General features: G+C 31.1%; 2 protein-coding genes across 2 annotated transcripts; both read right to left on the bottom strand.

Annotated features, from left to right (window-relative positions):
- Nucleotides 1-315: 315 nt before the first annotated feature.
- On the bottom strand, nucleotides 316-1,677 carry LOC149553420 (RAF-like serine/threonine-protein kinase 20). Its single transcript, XM_089788872.1, has 2 exons — nucleotides 1,029-1,677; nucleotides 316-876 (listed from the first exon to the last, which is right to left on the bottom strand). Exons 1-2 carry the CDS (start codon nucleotides 1,210-1,212, stop codon nucleotides 425-427), a joined length of 636 nt encoding a protein of 211 aa, XP_089644998.1. The 5' UTR covers nucleotides 1,213-1,677; the 3' UTR covers nucleotides 316-424.
- A 13,059-nt stretch (nucleotides 1,678-14,736) lies between these two features.
- LOC149553419 (RAF-like serine/threonine-protein kinase PRAF) lies at nucleotides 14,737-15,870 on the bottom strand. The gene is made up of 2 exons (XM_089789896.1): nucleotides 15,504-15,870; nucleotides 14,737-15,386 (listed from the first exon to the last, which is right to left on the bottom strand). The coding sequence occupies exons 1-2, from the start codon at nucleotides 15,763-15,765 to the stop codon at nucleotides 14,995-14,997; spliced, it is 654 nt and encodes a 217-aa protein (XP_089646022.1). The 5' UTR covers nucleotides 15,766-15,870; the 3' UTR covers nucleotides 14,737-14,994.
- Nucleotides 15,871-21,257: the final 5,387 nt, after the last annotated feature.

The raw sequence follows: 21,257 nt of genomic DNA, 5'->3' as shown, positions 1-21,257 counted from the left end.
TCCCATTTTTTAATTTAAAAGGTCTCTGTTTTGTCTACTGGATAACAGCTATGATCTACGATGATGTTAATGGCAGACACGGACAGGCAAGAGTTCAGCCATGATACATTATTTTATCAAAATGCCTGCGCCTGTCCCACTTCCCCATATGCAGCCGCACACGCATTAACCTGATTTTTCATCAATCACGGCCATGATTATCTGCAAAATTGTATTCCACTATTAACACAAAATTCGAATTCTGTTTCGACCAGGGACCACAATCATAACTCTTCAATGATTCTCATTTTCAAACACCATGGAGGGCCCTTCAACTTTAAAACGAATATGATCTTTGTATATAAATGCTCTGTTGGTTTTATACAGTAAAATAAATTCACATGTAGAAATTAGTGTAAAAAAAATCAGTAAGCGTTGAAATCTTCTAAGCCACTTTCATGTATGATCTCATAAGTTGCTGGGTATTCTGTGTTGAGGGAAATAACGAAGGGGAAGAATTGTAATGAGGTAAAGACTGCCGGTTGTTAATTAAAATTGATCTCAGGCAGTGCGGGGAATCCACGTAGACTGAATTCATGGCTCTGTCAGCAGAGATGTGCTGACGTGGAATCGTTGTCCAGCGTGGCAGTCCATTGGGGTGCCCGCAACAGGTCCGGGCAGTCACGGGAAGATTTGAGGGGCTGCCCGCTCTGAGGAACAAAAATGCCCGCACTTTGGAAGATCCCTGTTTGGTGGCTTGCCTGTTGTATTCCTCCAGTACGTTTTGCAGATCTTCATCGGATTTAATGGAGACGAGAGCATCCAGATCTTGGCTGGGCAACTGGCACTTGAGCACGGGATTCGATCCTGAGACCTCTCTCATTTTGGCCATCAGATCTGCAAATGAACGATTTTAGAATTCCCCCTTTCAGATTTCTGCTCTTTGTTTTGGAAATAGAAAAGAAATTATTATCTCAACCTGCGGAGAATTCCCCCTTCCAAATTTCAGCTTCTTGTTTTGGAAATAGAAAAGAATTTATCATCCTAACCTGCGAATGTGATGTTTCTGTTGACGGCCATGACTCTGGTCTCGCCGCCGACGTACCGGAGCTTCCAGTCGCCATGGCGAGGAACAATTCTGCCGCCGTAGCTGTACAGGAACTTAATTCGATGGTCCAATTTAGTCGATGATTGATCATCATGTTCTGAAGCCGCCGCCTCTTCGATTCCCATAATCAGAAGTGAAATCCTTTTCTATTGAATGAGATACAGATTTAAATGCCGTTTCAGAGATCAAACTGTCCACAATAACAAACACTGAAACCCTAAATATTCTTCAAACTTCTTTCAATGCAAAATATTTTCAGCTGTGAACCTTGAAAGAAGATTCAGAGAGAAGCCGGCTCTGTTAGGGGTTTGTGAAGCCCCGGGAAGAAGATCTCCCTCGCTATTTAACGATATAAATTATATACAACGTTAAATTTTCTTCTATGAAACTTGAAAGAAGATTCAAACTAGAAGCCGGCTCAGCTCAGCCAGGAGGTTGTTAAGCCCTGTCACAAAGAACTCCCCTGCTATTTATCGGAAATGGCACCGTGCAAAACAGGCCAAGTTCAACTTACAAAGCAAAGCAAAGCGCACATTCTTTCCATGAAATTTGCAATAAATATTTCCCGTGGACCTCACGCCATAACAAATACTTTCCGAGTCCTGAGAAATTAGAATACAAGCCTAACGATTTAGCTGGGAAGTTTCCTGCCCGCCACGTTATGAAATCCCCAACTTCCATGCAGGACGCACGGTCATCCGACCTGGTCACCTGCGTAGTTAGCCGTTTCTTTCACGTCAATAGCTGTGGGATTCGAAGACGGGACTTTCAACTAAGCCAAACGAACGGTTGTGGTCGATTGAGTTTTGGCTTTTTTAGTTTAAGAAATAATTTGAATATCCCACGCGCTAAAAAGAGCAAATTATAGTTCCTTCTTTGGTTTAATTGCGTTTATGAGCAGTAAATTCGTTGGCGTGCTTGACTCGGGACGATGAAAGTTCGTACGTGGTGTTGTACTAAATTTTTCACCCCGTCATTTCGGCACCGGCTATGTTGCAACATATTTGCATCGGGTTAAATCATGCCTCTTTTATAGTCATCTCATCATACATGCCATGACTGTCTCATAGTAGTCATGTCCATCAAAACCATGTAAAAAGTATTATGTTGTTATTAAATTTTTTGAATCTTTATTTATGTCATTAAGATAATTTTATAATTTAAATTGTAAGCTTAAAAGCTAGCTTAAATGGTCTTTTATTTTGTGATATATTTTAAATTTTATGTTATTTTATGAGATGATATTAGAGGTTAAGATTTTAAAATTTAATTGATTTATTTCATGTTCTCTTAAGAATAGTTTTTATGTTCAAAATTTTAATAAAAAAGTAATAAAAAAATTAATTTATTATCTAGATTTACATATTTACATTCTAATTTTAAAACTATTTTTTAGAAATTTTAATATTTATTACAATTTCAACAGAAATAGAATATATATATTTAACATTTAAAATTTTATTAGGAAAACAACTTTTTTTAGGCATTTTGATGGCAATATATAAATATGTGTGAGTGTTTAAACATTTATGTATATATTGATGAATTTAACCTTATTGAAAATTCAAATTTATAGAATGATTTTTTTTAGTTTTTCGAATATTATTATTAAATTAAAGTGATTTGTTATATCTAGTTATATCAACGAATGACTTAGATATATAGTGAAGTTATTGTTTGATATATGAATGACTAGGTATTAGTACTTGTCTGTAGGCTAAGTACTATTGTGATACTTTTTATATTTTACACTTTAACTAGTGATTAATTTTTTCGGTTTGTACGAGTTAAAATTAGTTGATTTTAAAATTTTTTTTTTATCAAACTAATATATTGCATACACCATAGATGCAAGATTGTTAATTTTGCAATTTTTAGAAATAATTTTTCTAAGATTTGATTTGGTGAATTCATTGAGCTTTTATATTGGCCCACGGACTATAAAACTAATTTTTAAGAGTTTTTTATTAAGATGAATATGATTCATTAATGTTTAATATTTGTTAATGTAAGTGGGTTGGTTTAAATAATTTTTATTTTAATATTTATTTTTATAATATAATTTTTGTCATTCAAATAAACATACGATATTTCTTATATTATATAATAGTTTAATAAATATTATTATATGTTATTATTATAAAAATATTATTATTTCCTATTATAATTTATTTATAATATAACAATATCACATGATATATATGCAATAGAACAAATGTATCAATCATTTTATGTATAAATGAAATTATAGTTATAACTATAATTAATATCTAGAAAACTATGATTATCTAATATTTTATTAACTAGCAGTCGCATGTTATTGTACATGCAACGAGTGCACCGATAAGATATGAGATTTAAGAGAAATATGTAGAATGAACATTAAATAATGTAAATATAAGTTTTTTAAAAATGAAAATACAAAAATTTAAAAGTTGAAGATTAAAACATAGATATAAAATTTACAATATTTGAAAAATTTGAATATTGCTTAACAAACATGCTTAATAATTTCAAGATTTACAATTAAATTAAATTTATCAAATATGAAAAAAAAATTATTTAAAAAATAAATTGTTAAATTAAATTTATCAAATATGAAAACAAAATTATTTAAAAAATAAACCCATCAATTTATTTTTTATGAAAAATTAATAAGAGAAATATAAAAAGTAATGTGAAAAATAGTGACATCTCTAAAAAATATTCTATTGTGTAAATAATTTATAGAAATTGCAAAAACAATATTTAAAGAAAAAACTAAACTAATATAAAAAAACAATTTAAAGTAATTTAAAAACTAAAACTTAAATCAATTTAAAAAATAAAAAGTTTAATAAATAGAGATCAAAAAATAATCTAATGTGGAAATCACAAGTAATTATTTTTTAAATAAATAAGAAAAGAAAAACAAAAGTTAAAAGTGGATATTTAAAATATAATCTTATGTGAAAAATTAGATTATTAATAATTTTTAATTTAAATAACATAATATTTACTAAAATCATTTAAATAGATTAATAAATATTATTTATTTAAATTAAATTTATCATATATGAAAAAATAAGCATTTAAAAAAATTCATTAAAAAATCTATTATGAAAAATTAATAAGAAAAATACAAAAAAATAATATGTCTAATAAATATTCTATTGACTAAATAAATTATAGAAACTAAAAAATAATATTTAAAGAAAAAATTAAACTAATATAAAAAATAAATTAAAATAATTTAAAAACTAAAATTTTAGATAATTTTAAAAATCAAAAGTTAAATGAATAGATCACAACATGAGCTAATGTGGAGATCACAACCAATAAATAGAAAATGAAAAACAATAGTTAAAAGTGGAGATAACAACTAATAAATATGAAAACAAGAGTTAAAAGTGGAGGGAGATAAAAACTTACCGGTAAATAATTAACAGGAAGGATTTTCAATTTTTTGACCAAATGACAACTTTTTGTACCAACTTGCAAGTTTTCTGTCAAAAATTGAATTTTCGAGAACAAAGTTCCCACAAATAGCCAATCAGATAAATTAAAATATTTTATAGATTATAATAAATTTATTAAATTAAAATTATATTTATATAAAAACTAAAGGCAAGTACTAAGCTACTATGTTACACTTGTTAAAATAACAAATAGATGTGTTAGATTAGAAATTAATGTTCAACAATTTTAAAATTGTAAGTAAGTGTGGTTTGATAGATATCATTTTTGTTCATGGATAAATTAAGATAAATATTTGTTTGATAGAATTATAAATGTATGCATAAGTACAAATTGATATATGAATGACTTAATTGTTAAAATGACAAATAGATGTATTAATTAGAAACTAAATTAAAATATTTTAAATATAGTGAATAATCATAAATTGAAATAATTAATTGAATGTATTGATTGAATATATTTATTAACAGTAACAGATTTCCACAATCCATATGTAAAGTGCTAAATTTTCTGGATTCGATTGTGTTTGTTTATTTCATCAAATAAACAAACACAATCGAATCCAGAAAACTTAGCACTTTGAATATATTTATTTTTTGATTTTTCAAAGATATGATACTTTTACAATTTATAGTTTTAATTATTCCATAATAGATTTTTAAAAAAAAAGTAATTTATTCATTTTTTTTAAATACATAAAATAAAATAATATTATTTTAATCTTTTACTAAAAATTTTAAACATAAAAGTAAGAAGAATATCATGTAAGTAAATAAATTACTTTAAAATAAAAAATAAAAAACTTATAAATTTATCTAACTTAAATTAGAAAATTAATATTCACTATTTCCTAAAATAATATATCCGCTTACCAATTCAAAATTTACACGCAGTTTGATTGGACATTACAAGTACTATCAATTTTTTTGCACAGAGCAGTCGCGTAATAGCATGGCATGGATGGTCATAATAAAAGCATAGCTGGTTCAGTGCAAATATGTTGCACCATAGCTGGTGCCCACCATTTCCAAGTGTGTTGGTCAATTGGTTTAATCTAAGGATGTTCAAACACTTTGAATTAATATAATTATAGATTTATTATTGGGTTATAGATGTTTGTTGATGTTCACACAATAGAAAAACCTTTCACCTTTGAGGAATATTAGTCTAATATTCTTCATCATACATAGGGGTATATATATGTAGTCACATTTAAGATTTTTCAAGGTAGTTCTAACACAAGTCTTTGAGCACAATGGTCTACTATGGCCTATTGGGGATTTGAATCTTGGTGGTAGTCTCACTAGCAAATTATTTTGACCCGTGTTCTAAATGGGTCACCGTGAGGCCAATGTTTATATTATTGTCCATACAACATCCAAAACGTATCATTTATTGTACTATATTAATTAACAATTGTATCTTGGTGTCAAATAGGTAAGATGAAGAGGTTGGAAAGCCAATTAGTTTTTTGTTTTGTTTATTAGTTTGCACACATGTATGCAACACGAGTCCAATTGGTAGACCATTTAGAAAATAATGTTGTTTGTAGTAATAATGACCTTTTTCATGTTTGGCAAAGTCTTTAGTTTTGTGTCATCATACTTGATACATTTGTGATGTCATATTGTATGTTGTTGTCCTTGTTATAAATTCTAGTGTGCACATTGGTGTGTAATTTTTAATGTAGGGTATACTATATGGGTATGTGCAAGACCACAAGGGGCCAAAAAAATGATGATATGAAAAAAAACAAGTTTTGAAACATCCCAAAGAACTATAAAAATTATGTTGACTTTAGGCAAAAGTCTACAACGCAACGGTAACTTGCGAGCCTCTCATGTAGGAGGTCTTAGGTTCAAATCTACCTTCGCTTAACATATAATAAAAATTAATTTCAACAAATAATAATTAATCTAGGCTTCAACCATTTACCAATTTAAAAAAAATGTGTTGACTTTTTCCCCACCCATTCTAATACCAAATTAAAAAAAATTATTAGCCATATCGGCTACCTGATACTTGTGAGTTTAAAAAAAAGAATGCCATTTCTGTAATGTCCCCATCTTTTTAGCATATCAGTGGAGTTCTTAGCCTTTACATTCTTTGAAAGCTAAGTGGAGACATAAGGAGAAATTGATTAAATTAATTTCTTATAAAGTCCAAAAAAAAAGAAAAAAGAAGAAGTGACTTTATATTTAATTAATTTAATTTATTAGAGAATGCATTAATTATTGGAAGGAAGAAGCTTCTAGTAATTTAATTTTCTAGAAGCACAATTAATTATTGTATTGCAAGGGAAAAGCTTTTAGCAAGTGCATTAATTATTGGAAGGGGGAAACTTCAAGAGAATGCAATTATTAAATATTTTATTTAATTATTGTATTGCAAGAGAAAAGCTTCTAGTGAGTGCATTAATTATTGGAAAGGGAGAAACTTCTAGAGAATGCAATTATTAAATATTTTATTTCCTTCTACGAGGGTCAAGGAAAAGTATAAATAGAGGTGAAAGCTTCATTGTTTATGATCCAATTTGTGAATTGCATTTGATATCAAGTTGGGAGAAGAAACTAAGGTTTCTAATTTTAGCCAGCCATTGGAGAATGTCAACTCTTCAGTGTTGCAACCATTTGAGGTGGTGAAATATCCATTGAATTTGGTTTTTAGGAGAGCTTCAATTCAGCAGTTCTATTTGTGCTTAATTGGAGAAAAGATTTTAGCTACTACATTACACATGCACGATGCCGCATTGCAGTATCTATGTTTGATTTATTTCCATTCTCGGGCATCACTATTATCATTGTACTTCATTAGCATATGATTTTGCTATGATAATTCGAAATCTAAACTTTGGCATTACTGTAGTCATTGTTTTGCATCTAGTTTCCATGTATTTGCACTGATAAGACCAAAAGAGTTGCATTTGCATATTAGTTCCTTGTAAGAGGATATTATAGTGGTATTAGAGCTTGCTTGCAAAGTGTTTGACAAAATGTCAAACAAGTAAAGTATAAAGATTTTTTGGTATTTGAAGAAGTTATAACCTGTTGGGGTTATTACAATTTCTCCCAATTTAGTTCTACTAAAATGACTGTTTCTGTCTAAATGGGCTTCGATTATACAACTGCTTTCAAGTACCTGATCGTCTTTTGCATCAAATTCAACTACTTCCTCAACTAGTAAGTTGATTTTTTCATCTTTTTGCTTGTTTTCATTCATTTTTATTGAAAACTAGGATTTTTTAACTGAAAAAATAGGTTTTTTTGTTGTAATTTATCAGTTCAATCTATAATTTTACATTTATTTACAATTTTATCATGCATGGCTAACATGAACAAACCTCAAAACCTTTCCCTTCAAATTAATGCTCCTAAAAATAATCCACAACCACCCCCAAATGATCCACACTCCCCTCAAAAACCTCATCATATTGAAGATTTGATAGAAGATAATCTAAATAAACTAGGGGATTTCCAAAACACATATAAAAATATCCCTATGTTGACTCACATGCTATCAACCCTAAACACCATTGCGGATAATATTGAGACACCCAAGCAACATAATGTTTCTCTTCATTCACATGAGGAGATTCATGTCTAATTTGGTGATAGGTTGGATTATGATGGGGTTACAAACCTTAACATAGGTAAACAAGTGAATAGTTTAAATATCATGCACTAAGCTTAATTCCTGGACCAAAAGTGTTAAAGAGTCAAAGTTGATTTTTTTTTCCAAGTTTAATTTTTCCCTTAATGTGTGATGTTTAAGGATGGCCATAAACAAAAATAGCGGACCCTTGAATGTTGATGAGAGATGTGTAGGCACGTTACTATTGCAAGTGTTTACTCCTATTCATGTTCAAATTGTACACTCCATTAATTTCAATTCAAACTATTCCTACTCAAAATCATGGCAAATGCTTTTGAGCACATAATATAAGACATTAGGTAAAATAGTCCTTGGTAGATGAGAAAAAGATCTTTGAAGCAGAATAAATAAGTAAATGGTTATCTCAACTATGACAATGTGAGCTCTTGAATAGTGTATGTATACACACCAAAAATTGCATTTAATTTATATGCATTTGAGAAAGGTTTTTATTTAAGCTATGTGACTAGCATGAAAGTACTAACTTAATTATTGTATGTATGGGTATTATATGGAACTTGAAAATTTATTAAACTATGGTGACTTATATTTAAGTTAGAGTTTTAAATTTAAAGTTGGATTTCTTAATTTATATTTTAGAAGTATTGCCACTAATTCTTGTAACATTATTTCTTATCATTCCAAGATAAATTTATATTTATAATCTGATTCTTTCCTTTACTATTATCTAATTCTATCTAATCTCTCACTCTCTATAGATATTTCTTGTTCTACCCATGCTTTTCATATTATTGCTATTTTCAATTCTAGTCCTTTAATAAATTTTGGAAGTAGTTTGATCAAATGAATAAATATAGATTTGAAATTTCATATGCAATCTTCTATAATGCACACCTCTTGGATTTGAGGTTTTTGCATATCCATTGTGAATTGGCTTTACTGTAGCCACTTTGAGCCGCACTATGAAAACATTGGCCACAATATTCACCTAAGTTTCAATGACACATTCTAGATATTGCATATGAAGATAATGTACTATCTAAATTATTTTCATGCACTCTAATGTTTGTTCTAAATACTTTTGATCTTTAGCTCTCATTTTCATCCATTAATTTGATGTCATAGCCACTACTTTCTTGTAATATTTATGTATCAATGTGTTCTTAGAAACAAAAAGATAACACAAATAAATAATTTTTAAGACATAATATGTATATGCTAATGAGTTTTTTATTTGCATCAAATATTAATGTGGTAAAATTTAAGCGTGCATGTAGAAAAATAGACTTTAATATGTTTTAAGTCTAAAGGTTGGAATTGTAGGTCTCATTAAAGTTCTAAATGGAAATGACAAAAAAAAATCTAATTAAAGTTCTAATCAAATATTTACAACATCTAGTTTTATATCATTCAAACATTAAGGGCCTAGAAAAATATTTAATCTTAGCAAGCCAATGGATAATGCATTTCTAACCCTTCTAATAAATTGTTTAGCCTTAATTCCATCAATCTAGTGGCATCCATCTTAAGGATTATTTAAGAGTTATTATGAATAATCCATCATCAAATTTCATAGAGTTAATCTATATCATATATGAACTTATTGATAGTACTCTAACTCACATTGAATGCATGTATGAGTGAAAAAGCTACATTGCTCCATTAAAATAAAATTCAAAACATAAATGCTAAATCTTAAAAATATTGAATACCAATAGGCCTTCAATCATCTTATTAATTCTATGATGTATGTACATGGTGATTATGCATGCGTGCACATACACACATGCACAGAGATCCTATAAATGCAACTTGTATGTTTGATCATTTTCCCACACTCCCACAATTATTTATATGAATATTTATCACAAAATTATACCTCCTCATGGAACTTCAATTATTGTCCTTCATTGTTTTATTAATAATCAACAATGTGGTGGCATTAATATTAATCTACCTAAGAATTATAACATGTGCATAAAATAATTTGATATAATAACAAATTTAACATGAAACAAACATAATTTTTTGTGTGTTTCTCTAAACATAGCTAATGAATTCCTTGTGGATTTTTTTTTAGTTTATTCCTTTTTCTAAGGTGACATGAGGCCTAAGGAGGTTGGTGAATTTTTCCATATCACTTTTGTATTGGCTAGATTGTGTATTTTACTTAGAAGGCCTTAGTTACAATTATTAAATCTAATACTTTGTAAGATACCTCAAAGCCTTAAATATGTTTGTTAAGAGAAATAATAGCAGTGGCAAGAGACACATTTGTACTTATATAATAGGAAGTGGACAACAATGTTATGATGTAAATTATTGTCCACTTCACATTTTGTACATTAGGAAGAAAGCATATCCCTCCTAAGCTCAAGGGTTGACTCAAGATCCTAATGGGAATAAGATATATTATTCCTTAATATGTAAAATTTGATGGAAGTGGAAGAATGTCTAAGTCACTAAAAAAGATGATCTAAAAAGAGTGATACAAAATGATTTGTATTTAAAACTATCATGAACAAAAAATAGAAGACAAAATGCACTTTCTCTAAAAATATTATCATAAAATGTTAGGGACATGTTAGCACTGAAGACACGTAATTGGGGACAAGTCAACAATGACAAGGTATTCTTGGCACTTTTTGATGAAACTTTCATAGACTCTACAACCACTCCTATACTATCTAGAAAAGATTTGATAACTTTGTATCCTATTCTCACATACAATAAAATGGGAAGGCGGATGAAAGAGGGTTTTCATCAATCAAACCCTTGTTTAAGAATCAACCTTGAAATGAAATGAAATAAAGGAAAAGTATAATGCCATGTAGCAGAGGATAGAGCTATAAAATGAAGTATATCAAATTTTGTAAATGCAATGACTTCTTCAAATGTGATCAAGTACATCGATGCAATTATTTGGATAAATACCAAAACTCAAAAGGAAATCATGTAATATTAAACCTCATGGAATAGACATTGTGATTCACCACAATGTTTGATTGAAAAGAGAGAAGAACCACATTTTGTAATACTAAAATGAAGTATATCAAATTTTGTAAATGCAATGACTTCTTCAAATGTGATCAAGTACATTGATGCAATTATTTGGATAAATACCAAAACTCAAAAGGAAATCATGTAATACTAAACCTCATGGAATAGACATTGTGATTCACCACAATGTTTGATTGAAAGGAGAATGTTTGTTTGATTGTGATCAAGTACATCGATGCAATTATTTAGATAAATACCAAAACTCAAAAGGAAATCATGTAATACTAAACCTCATGGAATAGACATTGTGATTCACCACAATGTGTGATTGGGAAGAAGAGAGAGAAGAATGAAACTTGATAGATGAATATGGATCTCCTTAATTGATTGAAAAAACCTTTTTCGTGGCTTCCATTTGGGGATAAACTAGATCTACTGAGAAAACACCTTGACCACTTAAGAGGAATTAAGACATAAATCTTTGATGAATCTTAACTGCTTACTTACTCTTGAATGCCTAAATGTATGGCTACTATGGATTCTCCCAATAGCCTCATGATTGCAAAAATACACAATGGATTAATGTAGATGAGGGAAGAGGGGGTTTATATACACTTCACATCATTTTGGGGAGTTAAACTTGAACAAGTTGACTACGTATGCTTTTCTCCCCTCCTAAGTCCTAGCATAAGACTAACAAAATTTGGACAAAGTTACCAAAGAACACATCACCAATTGTAACCTATCTTAGAGACACATAATTATGGTAAACTTCCTCAAAAACACATTGCTAATGGTGACCTTTTCCTGGAAGAATGAGCTCATATTTGAAATGGTTTCTAGAGAGATAAGAGTAAATGTAGAAAAAGGAAAAACCATTTCATTTGACACCATATCATATCACGACCTAATTGAAAATAAATAAATAGGTCCTAGGTGAGGACATGAATCATAGGATTGGGTTGAAAATGAGAAAACATGTCTATATGTAAGGGCCAACCTTGAGTTTAAGAAAAAATGAAGGAGGTGGAAGACTCATATTTGAATCTAGGCAATTTAGGTACCTGTTTAGTGTTATATGAGGTCATTCTATAGAAAATATACTAAAGTAGGTGCTAAAATTCTTAAATTAAGTGCAATTTAGGTGTTTATAATTTTGGACTATATAGTACTATTTTGAAGATGACTACTTTAAATTTGATACTTTTGTTGTCATTATCAAGGAAATTTGTTAGATTGCAAAGGAAATTAATATCAAATAGAAACTCTTGAAGAAACTAGAGACACAATTCATTAGTTACAATCTTTCTCATGACGATGGCAAGTCAAAATATTCAAAATAATAATTCTTATGATTAAGATTACATTTTAAAGTAATCTCGAAGACATTTATTATGATTCTAATAATAATTCTTATGATTAAGATTACATTTTAGAGTAATCTTGAAGACATTTATTATGATTCCAATAATAATTCTTATGATTAAAATTACATTTAGGAGTAACCTCGAAGACATTTGATGGTGAGTTGAAATATTTAAAATAATAATTCTTATGATTAAGATTACATTTTAGAGTAATCCAAAAGATATTCATTATAATTCTAATAATAATTCTTATAATTAAAATTACATTTAGGAATAATCTCAAAGACATTTTTTATGGTTTTGAGAATAACAAACAAACATTCAATTCAATAGCAATATCAATAGCTATTTTTATGAATACATATAGCTATTCATAAAGCTATTCTTATGAATAGCTATAAGGAATTTATAGCTATTTTTATGAACATATAAAAGGAATCTTTAACTATTCTTTCTTTCTTTTTTCCTTTTTTTTTTTTTAGACTGCAGGAATCAGTGCAACACGGCCCCCCTATAAATTGCAGTGCGCCTGGTAACAACAGGGAAGATTTAGCCAACCGAGCTAGGGCCCCCGCCCTAAATCTATAACTATTCTTATGAAGACATATAGAAAAGAATTTTTTTATTATATATACCAAAAAGAATCTTCTTATGAAGACATATAGTTAGAAACTTTTTTTATTATATAAAACAAAAGGAATCTGTCACAAAGATTTTAGTAAGTTTGTTTTTTTTTTGGCCAAAAGTTATAATTAGGAGTATTAAAAGATAATTTCATTCACAAAAGTTGATTCCTTTATGGACTGTGAGAAAAAGTTTAGTTATATTCTTCATGGAAAAGAGTCTAGAGGCTCAGAACCGTAGGAAACGCACTTCACATCCACGAGGCAAATGCTGTCCAAATTTTAGCTTTACGAAATTTCGAAACGTCATATATTCTCAAATTTTCTTTACACCGACTTAGATTCTTTGCTTCTCAATTGAAAAGCGGCAAGTCCGCTTTATTTTTTTTCTTAGTGTAGGAAAGGAATCTGCTTTAAGGAATTTGATGGAGATTTCTGAATTTTTTGTTCCGGCTTTCCTTGGATTCATTTTGAGCTGGAGTTGCCGCTTCTTTTGGATTCCTTTCCTACTGATACAATAAACGAAAACTTTGCTGATTGCGATTATATTTTACACGTCTGCATTGCTTGAAGATACGAATACGACAGTATTTAATTTAATCACATGTTTTACAAAATTTCATCCGGCTATTTTTCCGACGTTTCTCGGAAGCAGATCGTTACAGCTATTGTTCATATGGCTGCATTCGATCTTTGGACTGCAAGATCATTATGCTCATGATCATACATTGCGATAACTTCTTCAGTGGGATAAATCTTGTACATTTGGTTTGGTAAATCCTGTACATTTAGTTTGGTTAATATTTTGTTTTTCGATTTATCATCTGCGTCAATGACAAAATAATCTTCAGAGAGTTTAGAAAAATATATAAATACGAACTTACGCAAACCTAAAAAGAATTCAAAGGAAGCCGCAAGTAAAACTCAACAGATGAACTCCATGAAATTGCTTTGAATATTTGAGACGTCTCTGCATTGGAGACTTACGAATCATAAATGATACTTTTTTCCTGTAACCGATTCATAAGAAAAGACGGTCTTGTCAATCGTATCTCGTATTACGCGTTTCGCTCATTGTAGATTTTGAAATAATGAGAAATAAAATTCGAAGAATAGGTAGGAAATAGAGAGGAAATTGTCAGCTAAGATCTGTATTCGTTTGAACCACGCTAGGATTTACAGGGACACGCGGCTGTTAGAATCAAAATCTGCCGTAAATGATGAGTAAATTATCAATTCCTTTCTGTACCAAAAGGATAAAGATTATTTTAATTTCGAAATGGCAAGGCTGTCTTTAAACTTTGCCCTCTTGGTTAGGCGTCTGAGTCCGATATTAAAATATCCTTATTAGATTGTTATAAGGAAACAAAAGATGATCCGAATTCTTATTTGGTATTAGGGTTTGCAGCACGTAAAATAAACTGTGTTCATTATTCTTCCTGTGAAAATTGAACGATTCTGAGGCGACCTATGTACAAACAGTGTCGGCAACTGCGAAAAAAAAAGCATCCTCCTAGTAATATAGAATTTTTTCTGCTTAATCAGGTGTAATGGTAGGGGGTTTCTTCGACAAATATATACAGAACACGCCGGAAAGATGTTCCAAATTAATATTTTGGTGCCAGGGTTTGTAGCACGTAAAAGAAACTGTATTTAGTGTTCTTTCTGCGAAAGTCAACCGATTTTAAGGCGACTTGATCTACAAATACTGTTGACAACTCCAGGAAATCAAGCATGCTCTGAGTAATTTAGGTGGCATGGAGATTTTTCTGAGGAATTCAGTTGTAATAGCAGAAGCTTTCTTTAACAAATATGTACAGTCACAAGAACACTAGAACATAATGCTCTAATACTGGACAAGGAACTGCGGATGAACGCGGTAGCCTGCGAAGCCTCCTCCCTGGTTATGATTTTTTGATATGCAGTTAAGAGCTGCAGATTTCCTAAATGATGATTCCTTTGCTGCTTTTCGTGCAAATCGAGTCCGAGGCAGAGGATTCAGAGGCCGGCACGAATGCTTTTCCAAGCCCTTCATGTGACCAAACGCTCGGCATGGATTAGGAGGTTTCGGAAACAAAAAGACACGCAATTTGGTGGAAAGCCTGTCATATTCCTCCAACATACTCTCCAGTTCTTCGTCAGATTTAATGGTGACAAGAGCATCCAGATCTTCGCCAGGAAGCTGGCACTTGAGTAACACACTACAACCTAGCACATCTTCCATCTTGGAAATAAGATCTGTACCAAACAATAACAAAAATCGATCCAAAGACAAACGACTTTAAGTACACAGAATTCATTTCTATTCGATCTTCGTGTTCTCCTATTAAAACAAAAACATTTATTGATCCAAACCTGCAAAAGTAATGTTTCTGTCGGCAGCCATGATCCTCGTCTCGCCGTCAACGTATCGGAGCTTTCCGTCGGAGGGGCGGGGGAGAATTCTGCCTCCATAGCTGTACAAATACTTCACGCGATTCGACCCTGAGCATTCGTCGGATTTGAGTGAAGATTCATCTTCCGACACAAATGCCTCAGCCATTGCAGGTATGGAGAGATCGGGAGAAGAAGAATGAGGAAATGGGCAAGTAGCTTCGTAGGGGCTTTGCATAAACATAAATGTAGTTTCAAACCAGCTGTCGAATTTATGTGCGAACAGGACTGAAGTAATAGACTTCGCTACGAAGAGAGCTCCGCATAACGGTTAACTAGAAAAAATAACACGTATGATACCTGGTCCTGCCACGTATTATACTCCCTTTTACGTGTGGGAGAAAATTCGTTAGGATCTTTGGAGGAACAATTAATGGCGGTCGGGGAGGAGGCGGTTAAAGAAGATTATCATTGCGAAGCCAATCAGGCTCTGCCAAAAGTAAATGTCATTGCGTGAATTTCCCCGAGTTCCAGTGCTTCTCGTGTTACCTTTGCCTAAGCTCGTCTAGATCAAGAGAACCTTTCTACCAGCTCAATCGAGCCCCACCACATAGACACCCGCCATTCATTAGACAGACACCCGTCATTGACGGTTACCCTTAACATCATGTATTAATGGAAAATTAAAGATTGGAAAAGTAAGTTAATTTGTCTTATGCGAGTCAAGGACTAAGGGGGAGACTTGATCCTTGGTGGAGTCTTTAAGAACCTTTCAACTTCACTGATAGACCAAGTCAGCCTAGAAATCAAGCTTTACTGTGATGTTTAAGCTAGATAGCCATGCAGCCATATCATTCGATTGTATATATATGGACCAAGGAAATGTGCATTCTAACTTCTATGTATTTGTAAATCACAAAGGGCCTGCTGGACATCAATAATTTTTATGCGAGTAAACTCTTTAAAGCTAAGGTTTCAACTTTTCCATATTTACACATCTCTCCTTATAAATCATCAAATAGAGAGTCGTAAACAAATGACTATTTCAGAATGTTGTTTTATGTTCCTGTACCAATGGTCGTTACTTGAAAATTTCAGTGCTTGTGAGCAAATGTCCAAGTAGTTATTAAAAATATCCCAATAGTGATACACAAATGGGCCAACTACTAGGGAGAAACAAGATAAAAAATGCTCGGCTATTAATACATGTGTCACTATGTAAGCATACTAGAGCTGCAAAGCTAAGTGAAAAAGATAACATATGCTTGACTATTAGTAAGATATAATTTTATTGAATTAAAGAATTATGTAAGCCTACTAGAATTGTAAAATAACAAGAGATGCAAAGCATTAAAATTCCTACCTAAAATGAGTTAGTTGAAGGTAGTAGAAGTGAAAATGAAGGTCGTGGAGGGTGCAAAGAGGGAAATAGATAGAGAGATAAAGAGATAAAGATGTAGAGAGGGAGGTAAAGATAGACCAAAAGATGAGGAGGGAATAAAGAGTTTAGGATAGAGATATAGGGGGAGATGGAAGAAGAAATATGAAAGAGGAAGAAATGAAGATATAAAGTGATAGGACATGTAAAAAATAGATAGAGCACATAAGATATCTAGAATGTACCATCGATAGGATAACAATAATGTTCGTAGGTATTTAAAAAATCAGTTATGCACGGATTTTTTGATATGATAGCTAAGCACATAAATAGTTGCTAAATTTTAGATAGATTTGATCAAAATTTTACTTAGGAGTAAGATAATTCGTTGGTAGAAAGAAACTTTCTTGACAAGCTGAGAATCCCAATTTTACTTGTTTTGCATAAATAGATATATATTGACTTGTATTTTTTCATATGTTAGAATTAGCACTTGAAACGTCAAAGAATGAATTGCAAGGGAATCATAGTTAAATGGTGGTAAGGAAAGTATCAACATATGGGGGAGTTTTCACATTGTTAATTCCTAGCAATGAGTTTAGAAGTAGATATTGTTGCATTAGATTGCTTCTTTTTCTTGTGATGGATTTGGAAGATTTTGGTTTAAAGCTTAGGTGTGTCATTTGAATTTAGAAGCTGATATTGTGGGTATGGCTATCCAACTTGAGTGATTATTCCTTTTTGTTATATTTTAAATTTTTTGCTTGATTTGGGCTCAACAAAATTATGCTAGTTGCTTACTTGCTTCAGAGAAAAAAAAAATAGAGCATAGTATTGACACTAGACTTACAAACTACAAAGCTACATCTGTCATTCATAGCATTCTTGCAGAAACACAGAAACTTCAATACTACCAATTCTTCTTGACTGTCCAAGAGGAATAAATTGTCTCATAGTTGCAATATATTTCAACCCAAGACTAATGGTGTTTGGGTATAACATTTATATCATTTGTTCCCATTATCCTATAACCAATGTTGAACATTAATAAGAAAATTACTTCAATGAAAAACACAAATGGTCATCTACTAATTGCCCCCTTCCAACCCACAACCTCAATTAGTTATGCTATCTAGAGTTAACTCCTTTGATGTTTGATGTAACTTTTATTGCAAATTTGGAAAGATGGCAAGGATTCGGAAATTGTTTATAAAATGCAATAGATAGCATAATGCCATTCAACCAAGCCATTCCACAATAGTGTATAAAAAAATATTTAAGACATGTGATACACATTGTAGAAGCAAATAAAGGTAGCATAAAAGTAGCATTTGGATGTAGGAAAACTTATTTAAGTTCAATGTGAAAAAAATTCAACAATAATTTGACTTGTGTGTGATTCCATAATAATGAAGTACACCACAAAGTTATGTCCCTTGTTATTTCTTTCCAGTTTGCACACCTGTCTCATAAAGAATAGCTAGTAGAAAAAATGAATTGAAAATTTAAAAGTAAGAGCTAATTGTGATGCTAAGATCATTCCTTCATGCATTACAAGTAATTTTTTTGAAGAGAAAACTTGATCCTTATGCCAAGGAATATCATGTCAGATCCAATAGTGCTAACACTGATTACATAAAGATGATTGTAGTTACATTGTGGTCTAGTTATGAAAATCAAAGTATAGTGCAAATTTTGAAAATTATTTTTCAAAAACTTCCATGCAGAGATGACTCTAGAATACATTTATGTTTATTGGTTTTAGTTGCAAGTAAATAATGCTTATTACTGACACAATGTTTAGTGCATATGAATTTGTCGCATAGAAACTTGTTTTAAACTAAATTACGATTTGTGGGTTGTTTTTCCCTTACATCCTTTACTATCCTTGCTCATCATTTTGTGACTTAGCAAAGTAGCCCAAGAAGCAACTAATCTAGGTACTTGGTCAAGTAAAACATGTTTGCCCATGTTTTATGTTTAGTGGAGTCAAGAAATATTTTACTCTAAAAATATGTTAAGGTACAAAATGCCTCACAATTTTGTAGCTTACATGGTGTCCCTTGCTCGACATAAACATAATTTTCTACAATTGGTAATGAGAAGTAGATGTTATAAATAATAATAGGTCCTTGAATCATAGCCACACTTCTATAAATATATTCTAGCATAAATGGAAAGGCCATTATTGTAAGAACTAAATAGCCACCAATCAATAGATAATGCTCATCTTTTACAATTCAACTTCTCCAAATAAATTTTGTAAAGTGACAATGAAATCTTAGTTAGGGAACATATGAAGAACATGAGTTTAATTTAGGAAACTTGTTCAAGAATGTTATTTCCAATGACCAGATGGATTCAAGGGTGGGTTGCATACTAAATGAAGATATGAATGTCATGGAATGGGTACATTTTACAGATGGGCCAAGGGGTTTCATTTCTATTCCAACTTAATGCTATCATGAAGACATTTCAAAAAGATTGGTGCCACAAATTGTGTTTATCATATGCAACAAGGATTAGAGTGTTCTTAGGATGTAATTGATGGAATTTTTGCATAGATTATTTTGTGATTTCAAGGGGTATGCATACTATGTCATAATATTTTGTCCTTATGCTTATGTACTGGTCTAACTTTGATGTTTGTGTTGAACTATTCTACAAGGGTGTTGAATAATAGGCTTGTCCAATTGGAGAGCTAGAGTTCTTCCCTAGACATGGATTCCATGTTTGAAATCCAATATGGGGAAGAAAGGAGAAGATTAGGATGAATATAATCATTTCAATGATTCAGTAACCTTGAAACCCATCGACAAAGTCAAACCTCAGACATGAATGATGAGAATGTATGTTGGTAAATTAGGATTTTATTTTATTCTTACCTTTAATTGAATACATATTGCAAAGTTCTATATTTTAAATTTCAATCATTGTTTTGGTGGAGATTCCTTGTGTTTGAAAATTTCATTTTTAAATCTATGTTCAACATGGATTTGGGGATGTTGGGTTTTGAAATCATATCAAAATAACTCCTTTTAACCTTATTAAATCTACAACATTTGTGCCAACCCTGCTAGGAGTTGTGGAAGGCAAAAGGACCCACTATTGAAAGAGCTTTAGGGGAAAGACTACCTAAATCACTATCTAACTATCCTTAGTAATATTCTTCATAAAATAATAAAATAAATAACTATCCATAGCAACCTCTTTTCCAAATAGAGTCTCTTTTTCTTCTCACCATGCCTTATCTGCACCAAACACTTCTCTCATCAACAAACATTCAATATTGGGTTCACTGGATCTCACATCCAAGTCCACATATTCCATTACATAGAATCTCATCAACCACGTACTTACTGCAAGGAAAACAAATTTCCTTTATACCAAGTCTTAAAACTAATTATTGAGTCACCCTTGAGACTTTATCAATTTACAATTATAATGGGACCACACTAAGATAATATATTACACGTTACATTAACAATTAAATAATATTATCAACTCTCAATCTTCACAATTTTTCACACATGCAACATCCAGATGTGCATGTTTGACCACTACATCCTCATCATGACTTCTTCCTCTGTATAACTATGCTTAACTAGATTCTATCTTTGTTAGGATATATAATCCAAATGTCAATAACTACATCTTAGGAACTCAGTCTGAATAATGTCTTCAATAAATCTGAAAAACTATCATCTATCTTTTTATTTCTATAGTTGAAAACAGATTGATACAAGTATGAGAATGTGTTTCAATCATTGTTTTGTCACTGATGTCAAACCTGCTACTTGCTAGGAAGACAACTTCCTTGTTGATTTGAGTACTATCATTTATTTGATTGATGAGGAGGTTTTGATCAAATGAGATAACAATAGCACCTAGAGAAAAGGTTGAGTTATGGTATGAAAAAGGAGTACAAAGATTAGTTAAGACAATGATGATATAGTGCATTGATTATCTACTTAATGTTTCAAAAGACAGATACATTGATTTAGTCTAGAAGAACAAGTAAGAAGAATTGAGTCTACCAAGCTTGATTGAGTGGATAGCAGGTGCTGAGAAAAGTTAGTACAAGCCAAGTAGAAAATTAGTTGGAACTGAGCAATATCAAAGTTTAATGTATCTTGAGTGATATAGTGTAAGTTAAGTAAAGTTTAGTTGATGTTGAGCACCATTAAACTTTAGTGTTTTCTGAGTTATCTAGTTGATACTGAATGGAAGAATAGTATGGAAGCCAAGTGACGGTGTATTGATGCTGAGAGTCAATTTTCATGTTAAATCATGGATTTGATGAATTTGAGTAGACTATTTTATTTTCTTTAATTTTTTGAAGGGTGTGGAAGATAACT

This window comes from Cupressus sempervirens, chromosome 6 (genome assembly GCF_028749045.1).
Source record: "Cupressus sempervirens isolate cs-2001-9-10 chromosome 6, ASM2874904v1, whole genome shotgun sequence".
Classification (NCBI taxonomy): Eukaryota; Viridiplantae; Streptophyta; class Pinopsida; order Cupressales; family Cupressaceae; genus Cupressus; species Cupressus sempervirens.
The sequence above is the reverse complement of the archived record's forward strand: the minus strand, read 5'-3'. Positions and strand labels throughout refer to the sequence as shown.

Bases quoted from the DNA above. Each gene is read 5' to 3' on its own strand.
- LOC149553420 (XM_089788872.1), bottom strand. From the start codon at position 1,212: ATGGGAATCGAAGAGGCGGCGGCTTCAGAACATGATGATCAATCATCG. The intron at 877-1,028 runs GTTAGGATGATA...GTTCATTTGCAG, and splicing joins CAGAAACATCACATTCGCAG to ATCTGATGGCCAAAATGAGA.
- LOC149553419 (XM_089789896.1), bottom strand. From the start codon at position 15,765: ATGTTTATGCAAAGCCCCTACGAAGCTACTTGCCCATTTCCTCATTCT. The intron at 15,387-15,503 runs GTTTGGATCAAT...TGTTTGGTACAG, and splicing joins CAGAAACATTACTTTTGCAG to ATCTTATTTCCAAGATGGAA.